The sequence below is a fragment of the Lotus japonicus genome, chromosome 6 (assembly GCF_012489685.1).
Source record: "Lotus japonicus ecotype B-129 chromosome 6, LjGifu_v1.2".
Taxonomy (NCBI): domain Eukaryota; kingdom Viridiplantae; phylum Streptophyta; class Magnoliopsida; order Fabales; family Fabaceae; genus Lotus; species Lotus japonicus.
In genome coordinates, this window is record NC_080046.1 from 65,111,460 (window position 1) to 65,120,975 (window position 9,516).

Sequence of the window (9,516 nt, forward strand, 5' to 3'; positions counted from 1 at the left end):
ATTGCCTCCACCCTCCACCGTAGCCGCCACCCTAACGCAACCGCCACCGCCACCGCCTTACCACCACCACCCTATCATCGCCACCACCACAACCACAATCGCTGCCACCACCACCACCAACCTATCTCCACTGTCACCACCACCGCCACCAACACCAACCTACCACCATTGTCACCACTACCACCAACCTACCACTACTTCCATCATCACCGCCACCACCGTTATAATCACCTCCATATTTGATTTTTTATTATATATTATTATTCAATACTTCACTAAACATAAAATTGCATTAATTTAAACGATATGGTAAATTATACATAGTATGTCAAATGCTGGATAGTATAAGAAAGTTATCAGGGCTTATACTATCAGGCCTAATACTATCAGGTCTTATACTATCATACCTTATACTATACGTCGCACCAAACGGGCCCTTACTAACTTGAAAAGTAAATTCTTTTAGTCTTGAGAAGATGTCTAATTTTATAATTTTATCAAATACAACCTACAAGCCGTCTGAATTCTAAGTACAATTCTTCTTTCAATAGTAAAAACAATGTTGTAAGTGACAACCACAACCATATTAGATGATTCTTGTTTTAGACTATGATGTAAGGATTAACGGGCATTTCCACTGAAAATTGGTCCCAAGTTTCTTTAATATCTTAAAATACTTTTCACAAAGCGAAATATATGCTCGGGTAGTTTGGGAGATATATGGTTATTTTTGGGTCAATGGAGATATATGGTTTAACATACAATAGCACACTTTTTTTTGGGGTTAAAAAATAGCACCTTTATTTGTCAAAGAATCACACATTGTTTATTTTTTGTCAACAAAGAAACCTCGTTAAAGAGGGTGAATGGATTTCCATTTGGGCCCAAAGAGACCCAATATCCATTGTCCATAACATGTTGCTTCTGGGCCTAGGTCCTTAATAACCCACTAGATCATAAGCTTAAACAATTCAATTCAATATACACATTAGTTGGAAATTCAAAATCAAGCAGCGACCAACTACATGATTTCGTTGACGGCATTGAAAGGATCTTCCTTTTAAAAAAGCTCTAATATGTGTACTTATATATACTACACAGATTTGCAGGTACTGTCAGTGTGATTCAAATTATTGTAACGTAACGCAATTAACGTTCAATTGCTTTAATTTCGTGTTGCCAACTTAGGTGAATCTAATACTCCTATGGCTATAATTATTAATTAGTTGTACCAAGTACAAACAGCTACTCTTTAAGTTTGACATCATGCTTCAACAATACTGAATTACTATTGATATAAATTAATATCCTCTATTTTGTTCAGTGAAAAAAGTTAGTATCTAAATTAAGTAAGAATCAAAACGTCAAATAAACGTTTGAGACCCATATTGCATGAATATATTTCACACGATCGTGATTTTTTTCTCTATAAAAAGTGTCCTTTAGTGCAAACTAATGACTGTTTTGAAGTGGTGGTGATGTTATGAAGCTTCAAGCAATGCTGTGCAGCTGTCAACCATCTCTTAAGGAGGAAGAAAGGATGAGATTAAGATAAAGGATAAGCATAATCTCATATAGAGCCGAAAAATAAAAAGCAGCATGGGCTTTACTTATTTACAAACATGTCATATGAAGCGGACAAAAAACTTTATAAAAATCTTAAAACTAGGATAGGAGGTCCCCGTTTATTCAACTTTTAAGATATAAAAAATTAAAATTAAGAATACAAGCATTTATAAAATTAAATTTTGGATTTTAAAAAAGTTTTTTTTAGGAAAACAAATCTTATCGATAGAGAATCAATTTTGATCCTAGTTTCAAAAAAAAATTTGATCATACTAGTGCATTTTCATTTTTCACATCGATAAAACGGTAACTGTTAGAAAAATCTATATATTGACTGAAATGTTTTTGATTGATTGAATATTTATGTAAAAAATAATTAAATTTGATTTTATCTATATTTAATATGGAAACCCATGACATATGATTTCATGAGAAAAAAGATTGATGTCATGATTTCATGAGATTTAATACCGTCTAGGCTTCTTCTCTAATTAAATATAAATATAGTGGATCGATAACTATTCTGAAAAAGAGTGCATTTATTTGATTTTTTTAAAATGATTTTTAGTTTACAAAAAACTGAAAAAGATATTTTTATAAAAAAGATATAAGTTGATTTGCGTTTGGCTAAAGAATTATTTAGGTAAATTGTGATATTATGATTTCTAATGATATTTTTCCTATAAATCATCATTCAATTTTCATTTATCCATTATCTGTCATAAAATATTTGATAGTTAAGTAATTAAATAGAATTTCAAAATAAACTAATTTCAGCTTTTTTATGTTTCAAAAAAGATTTTTTAAACAATGAAATTTGTTAAAAGCTTTTCTTTTCCAGGTAATAATTTTGTCAAAAGCTTAAACAAATTAAATGTCTTAAACTTGATTTTTTTTAATTAGAAGGTTTATTTTAAGGAAAATCTGAAAAACAAACGCAATCAAAATTTGTAAAGTTACCAAATTTTTATCTTAATACATTTTACTTTGACCTAAATATTAACATATGTTCGCACCAGCGTCAACGGATATTCAAACACCATCAAATTACTACTTATACTTTAAGGGATATATTAATAAAATTTAAATCATAACATGTATATATTTTTAAAAATAAACGAAAGTATATGGTTTTTCGAGTTATATTTTTTAAATAAAATGGTTCAAAAAATACTATATACATTTTAAAAATAAGTAAAATATTGTCCTGAACCGAATAGGTCAAGTACGATGTGGTTCCAAACCATCATTCTGTTCCTGTCTGACTCACTCTGTTCTGTGTTTGTGTGGGCCGATAGTGGACCCTTCTCTTCTCTTCTCTTCTCTTCTCTTCGATCAACATCAACAAATTTAATTTAATATATAAATAAACAAAAGATTTTCGAATCATAGCACAGAAAAACGTTACTTCACTCTCTGCTTTTTACAAGAGAAAGGAAAGCAAAACAGCACAGACACAGACACAGAGTGGAGTGAGTGAGGCTCAGCTACCATCACCACCGTGCTTCCTCCACACAGACACAGTCACTCCGCCGCATCTTTATACCTGTTGCGGCTTCAGTTTTGGAAACTAACCTCTTTCAGGAAATGGGCTATACTAATTCGGTCTTGCATGTTCGAATCTTTGTCATCTCCATGGTGATTCTTACAGGGACTTTCTGTCTTGGAGAGACAGACCCGGTTGACGGTACTGATTCTTTTTTTTGTATAAGCTTATAACCCTTGTTTTAGTTTTAATTTACTATGTTTGAATTTTTGTGCCATGCATGTTATGATTGTAAGCTAATCTGTGTTAATATGTTTTACTGTTACAGTTGCAGCAATCAGTAGTCTATATGTTGCTCTGGGCTCACCACCTCTTCTAGGGTGGAAGGCAGTGGGAGGAGACCCGTGTTTGGAACTGTGGCAAGGAGTGGCTTGTGTCTTCTCCAACATTACTGCCATGTATAGCCATCCTCCTTTTCTTGAATTATATTGGTTAAGATTGTGTTCTTGTTGTCCTTGTAGATAATTGGTTTCTAAGGATAATGTTACATTTAGTGTGTGTTTGGATACTTAGTTGAGTGCAATTTGAATTGACTTTCATCACAATCACAGTCCATAAGAAGAATCTTTTTTTTTCTTCATTTTTTGTCTTGAAGTGGTTGTCAGTGTCTGTTTGTGTCCAAGTGTATCCAAAAATAGTTACATTTTTTATTGATAATGCTGAATGTAATCAGCTGGGGATAATGCTTAGTACAATTTCTGTTTCGGTTGGCAGACGGCTTGGAGGCATGAATTTGGGTGGAGAGCTGGGCACTAATTTGGATTTTCCATCCATCATAGAAATGTAAGTATTTTGTGTTTCAAGATAATGGTACATGTTGCCCTGTGTTTACTGATTACACATTTGAACATTTCTTGTCATTCAGTATCACTGAATGAGTTAATCTGCTGCAATGCATTGTCTTTTCTTCCTTGGTAGTTGCTGACTATTGAAACAGTGAAATATGTACACGAGACTCCTATTTGCTCTAAGTCATTGGTAATTAGAGGAGTCAGTTTGTTATGGTTAATCAGGATAACTTTGCTGTTACCACTAATTGTGTGATTATTTCCACCAGAACAGAAACCTCATTAAGTTTTCTGTTTTACAATTGCACAGTGATCTTAGTGACAACCATATTGGAGGGGCCATTCCATTCACTTTGCCTCCTACTCTGAGGAGCTTGTATGTTTTCTTTATTATCTCTAAATTCATGTTTTTCTTGTTATATTTACTATTTAGTGAAACGCCAGTTGCTGGACCTATATGCAAAAGTATACTTAACCAGGTTTTTTGGTACTTAATATGCAGGTCTCTTTCAAAAAATCTGTTAAATGGAAGCATTCCAGATGCCTTTTCCTTACTAACCCAGTTATCAAATTTGTGAGTTCGAAATATACCTGCATCTCATGAGCCATATTGACTTATTATATTCTCTAATATGTTTCTTCATCTTGAAAGACAAGTAGCTACCCTTATATCATTAATCAATAACCTTTTTAATGGTTAATATGTAAGAACATAGTGTTATTTACATTGATATTTGTGTCTTTATTCCATACATTATTTACAGAGCTCGTGTGCTATGGCTACAGGGGTTTGGCGAGTAACAACTTGAGTGGTCAACTACCTTCCTCAATGGGGAGTTTATCATCTCTTACCGCATTGTGAGTAACTTTTCATGCTATGAATAGATTTTGTTTTATTTCTTGTTCAATGAGGTTGTGTTTTTTATTATTCATTTATTTATTTGCATTTGCAGAGAGTTGCAGAACAATCAACTTTCTGGAACCCTTAATATTTTGCAAGACCTTCCTATACAGAATCTGTACAGTTCTTACCATCCAAACACTTTTTTACAGACATATTTAAATATTATCTATAAATTGTTAGAACGCATGGGAAAAAGGAAGAAAGATTTTGGTTAAACTTGTGAAATTTATATTATGCAGGGATATAGAGAATAATTTGTTCTTTGGGCCAATTCCTCCAAAATTGTTGACTATCCCGACTTTCAGGTGAGCTGTAGTTAGAATTTTTCTTCTTCCTTTAGTCTTTTTTATCCAAATTCCCTGTTTTTCATAACCTTGTTTCAAGTATGAACAAATTGATCTTCCTGGAGAAGTCAAATGGGAAGATTTCCTACTGCATTTTGTATTATAATATGAGAAATAACAATAAACCACGAAATACTTCACTAAGGTTCTTTTACTCCAGATGTTTTAAGAATATTTTCTTGGTTTTGTTGTTTTCCATATAGCTTTAGGATCAAATGAGTTTGTTACCTTACTTCCCGATCTTTTATTCATGTTAACATAGCCGCAATTCCTGTGCAGAAAAGATGGGAATCCGTTTAATACAACTATTATTCCATCACCTCCTGCTGCAGCCCCTTCACTGGTAGATATGGCTCCATCCCCTGAAGGATCACCTTGGAATGGGGCAAATAGTCCTTTTTCCCTGACAGCACCAATTCATGCTAGTTCTAAGAAGTCTTTCATAGCTAAGAATGTCATTTGGATTGCTGCGGCAGGTTTCTCGATATTTATTGCATTGGGAATATGTCTTTTTATGTTGCTGTGCTTCAAGAGAAGGCCAGAAAAGAAAAACTCTAAGAAACTTGATGTGGGTGTTTATGTGAAGCCTTTGAGTAAACCTACATGCAGTGACACAGTTTCTGAAGTAACTGATCCAGAAGAGAAAGGTAAATCATATTCATCTTAATCAGAGCATCTTTTTTTTCTTCTCCCTTTTTTCGGATAATAAAATTTAACTGTTGTGATCAACATTCTCAAAATTTATCTGTTGAGAAAGCACAGCATTTATATCAAGTAGTGTACCAAATTGAACAACTAATTTGATTCTATAGACTCTAGATGAACAAGAAATATACATGAACACAGTATCTGCAACTTCAGAATGCAATAATGGTTGTGAATTAATCATCACAGGGCAGGGTTATGGGCTTTCACACCTGCAGCCACCACCACATTCTCTCCCAACCATTCCTTGTGAGAAGGTCATCATCAATCCGGCTATAACTACCAAAGTAACCAATGGACAAGTTATGACAAGTTCTATCAAAGTGTATACTGTTGCATCACTTCAGCAATATACAAATAGCTTTGCCCAGGAAAATTGTATTGGGGAAGGCACACTTGGGTCTGTTTATAGGGCTGAGCTCCCTGATGGAAAGGTAATACTCTTCCAGTTTTTTTTTTTTTGAAATAAAGAACTCTTATGTATCATGTACCAGCTTATCTGCTTGTATTTGTGCATTCTTTGTTCTCATTTCCTCTTTAAGGCTTATACCTCTCATTATCCATGCTTCACTGCTTGTATTTAATCTTAATGCTTGTAGCAATATTTAGGCTTTAGCTCTTTTGTATTGCTGGGGCCTAAGTAGAGTTTTTGGGTGAGAACTGAAGCTCATTTTTGTTTGTTCAATTTTCTTCTGTGTCGCTAGTTAAACTATGATATCTTGTCTAAAAATTTCCAAGACCATGTTAGTATTCTATTTCTGTGTGATCGCAACCAATGCTCTCATAAACTGCTTTTCCAACCCATCTAAGAACTATCTCTGAATGGTATTTTGGTCCTTGAAGCCATTCTTGGCCTAGGAAACATAGACTCATAAAAAAAACAACCATGTCGGACACATTCATTTCAGACACTTCACAGACACCTCTAGATGTAGTTCACAACTTTTCTTCAAAATTTTCAAACGCTCATACCAATATAATGGAAGTATCGCAATAACTAGATTATAAATAGTATTTTATGTCTAAAATGTCGCCTGCTTACATTGAATTTATTGATTCTCTCTTTTGTTTTAAGATTTGTGTTTTTATATTGATTTAGCAATACTATAAACTGCAATCAAATGATGACATACCAGTTACCACTACCATGCAGTTTTGCAGTCCTGACTGTCCATTTTACATGGTTATAGTCCAACAGTTAATATTAGTGGTGCATTGATGCCCCCTGACTGGGTGGCGCATCATATACTTTGCCTTGATTCATTCGTTATAAGCAATGTACTGCGTTATTATTTTCAAAGCTCTTTTAGACAACCTTTTGTTTTTTTCTTGCTTGAGGTGACCTGTTATTATGCCATTTGCATGTCTTCATTTAGTTTATTGATACTTTACATACTTATATCTTTTTTCTGCCCTCCATAGCTATTGGCAGTGAAGAAACTGAACGCTACTGCTTCCATGGACCAGAATGATGAACAATTTCTTCAATTGGTATCCAGCATCTCAAAAATTCAGCATGCTAATATTGCAAAGCTTGTCGGCTACTGTGCTGAGTATGGCCAAAGACTCCTTGTATATGAGTATTACAGTAATGGGACCCTACATGATGCTCTGCATGGGGATGATGAACACTGTATCAAACTTCCATGGAATGCACGCATTAGGGCCGCACTTGGAGCTGCAAGAGCTTTAGAGTGAGTTTAGTGATCAACTCTTAAAATCTAATCCCATTTTGTTTAGCTAGATGAACTCAATATTGGTCATTGGATAATGCTCAATCTTGTTTTGGTGGTTGGAAACCTAATTGTTGTATTTCAGTTAATATTATGTAAGAATATTCCTTTAGTGAGACAATAGCGATTAGTACAACTGTGGAAGTAACTAGACTAACGCATTTTCTTGACAACATTAACAATGATTAACTTTTTTTTTTTCCATGCTTAAGGTATCTGCATGAGAGCTTTCGGCCGCCTATTGTGCATCGGAATTTCAGATCCGCTAATGTTCTCCTGAATGAAAAGTTGGAAGTATTCGTTTCTGATTGTGGATTGGGTCCTTTACTATCTTCTGGCTCTGCTGGTCAGGTATCATTTTAGTTTTAATTTCTTCAGCTATAAATTTTTAAATCATCTCTAGCTCAGGTATGTTTTGGATGATCTTGAAGTGCTTATTGAACATATGCAATAAAGAGCCTGAAAAAAAACATGATATTCATATGGAAGTACAAAAGCGTATGATTAGATGTATTTTGTTTGACTGAAATGAAAGCTAATTTTTTTTTCAGAACTGATAAAGATGAAACTAAGAATTAACATTAAGTGTGAAAAGAGTGAAGTTGTTCTTCATGCCACAGTGCAGTATGGCTACTAAGCAATCTTCATTATAATCTCAAATGGATTTTTGGCCTTGTTCTGTAAACTCTTAGAAGGATATAACACTTAATGACCTACATTCCTGTTTTCCCAGTGTTCTGAGTTTCTGAAAATTTTGCTTCATATATTAGGAGTTTAACTGCTTTTAAGATGGCGGCAAATACTACATAGGGCTCAGACTTGATTTATTTAATTTTCCCTTGTTCTAATTTTGTTACATTTCTGACTAACTTTGCATCTGTCTCAGTTATCAGGACGCCTCCTCACATCTTATGGTTACAGTGCTCCGGAATTTGAGTCTGGAAGTTATACACAGCAAAGTGATGTCTTCAGTTTTGGAGTCATAATGCTAGAACTCCTCACTGGAAGAAAATCCTATGACAGGTGAACATTAAAGATAACTAGAATAGTTCATTGAAGCCACATTAAAAATATTGGATTTGGCTAAGACGGCACGATACATGTTTCAGGTCACTGCCTCGTGGGGAGCAATTTTTGGTCAGATGGGCAGTTCCTAAACTTCACGACATCGATGCATTGTCAAGAATGGTTGATCCTTGCTTAAACGGAGCCTATCCTATGAAGTCCTTGTCGCGTTTTGCGGATATTGTTTCTTCATGTATACAGGTAATTCTTCAACCAGTCAATAAGCGAGTGTTCATTTCACCTAATTGCCTATCATTTATCTATATTTTGATGATATTTCTTCCAGCGTGAACCTGAATTCCGTCCAGCTATGTCTGAAATTGTTCAAGATCTGTTGCTAATGCTGTAAGAGGACATGTAAGATGAAACTGCCTTTGCCTAGTGGAGCCAAAAGCGGAGTTTGGTTCCCAGATTTTCCTTAGTTTAACCTATCAATTCTTTCTTTCATTTAATTTGATTGGTTTTTTATGCATGTGGAAATGCTGCATACTAATGTAATTGAGCTAGCATATAGTGCTCTGCCGAAAATTTTATCATTTAGGGTTCATATTTTTATATGTGTGTTTGTGTGGGTGTGTTATTTATTGATAAGAAGATATCTTGGGCTCGGATTAATAATTTTCAATACACTTTCCCACCGTGCACAACATGAGTCAGTGACTCATCCTAGAACCCGCCAATTTATTAGAGCTTAAATAAGGATGAGTCATTTAAACAAGTACCTACGTAGTGCATGTTCGAATGCATGGTAGATTTTAACATTGAAAGGAGAATTGATTCCGGGAAAAGCTAGCTTTTGAGGTAGCATGATTGATTCCGAAAGATTTGAATGTGATGCTAGCAGATGATGATGATGTTAAAATGT

At 34.4% G+C, this 9,516-nt stretch overlaps 1 protein-coding gene across 2 annotated transcripts; it reads left to right on the forward strand.

Moving 5' to 3' along the window:
* The first annotated feature begins 2,898 nt into the window (after positions 1–2,898).
* LOC130725980 (protein STRUBBELIG-RECEPTOR FAMILY 3-like) lies at positions 2,899–9,280 on the forward strand. 2 transcript variants are annotated; one of them, XM_057577177.1, is made up of 15 exons: positions 2,913–3,253; positions 3,381–3,510; positions 3,827–3,895; positions 4,211–4,276; positions 4,403–4,474; positions 4,687–4,758; positions 4,854–4,919; positions 5,044–5,109; positions 5,428–5,795; positions 6,043–6,287; positions 7,276–7,547; positions 7,799–7,937; positions 8,473–8,609; positions 8,696–8,852; positions 8,938–9,280. In XM_057577177.1, the coding sequence occupies exons 1-15, from the start codon at positions 3,154–3,156 to the stop codon at positions 8,998–9,000; spliced, it is 2,022 nt and encodes a 673-aa protein (XP_057433160.1). In that variant the 5' UTR covers positions 2,913–3,153; the 3' UTR covers positions 9,001–9,280. The 2 variants fall into 2 exon arrangements, with proteins under 2 accessions (XP_057433159.1, XP_057433160.1); XM_057577176.1 differs by having other exon boundaries at positions 2,899–3,253; positions 4,211–4,474.
* The last annotated feature ends 236 nt before the right edge of the window (positions 9,281–9,516 follow it).

Excerpts from the sequence above, each read along its gene's own strand:
- LOC130725980 (XM_057577176.1), top strand. The coding sequence starts at position 3,154 with ATGGGCTATACTAATTCGGTCTTGCATGTTCGAATCTTTGTCATCTCC. Across the intron at positions 6,288-7,275 it reads CTGAGCTCCCTGATGGAAAG|CTATTGGCAGTGAAGAAACT; the intron begins GTAATACTCTTC and ends TGCCCTCCATAG. Across the intron at positions 7,548-7,798 it reads GGAGCTGCAAGAGCTTTAGA|GTATCTGCATGAGAGCTTTC; the intron begins GTGAGTTTAGTG and ends TCCATGCTTAAG.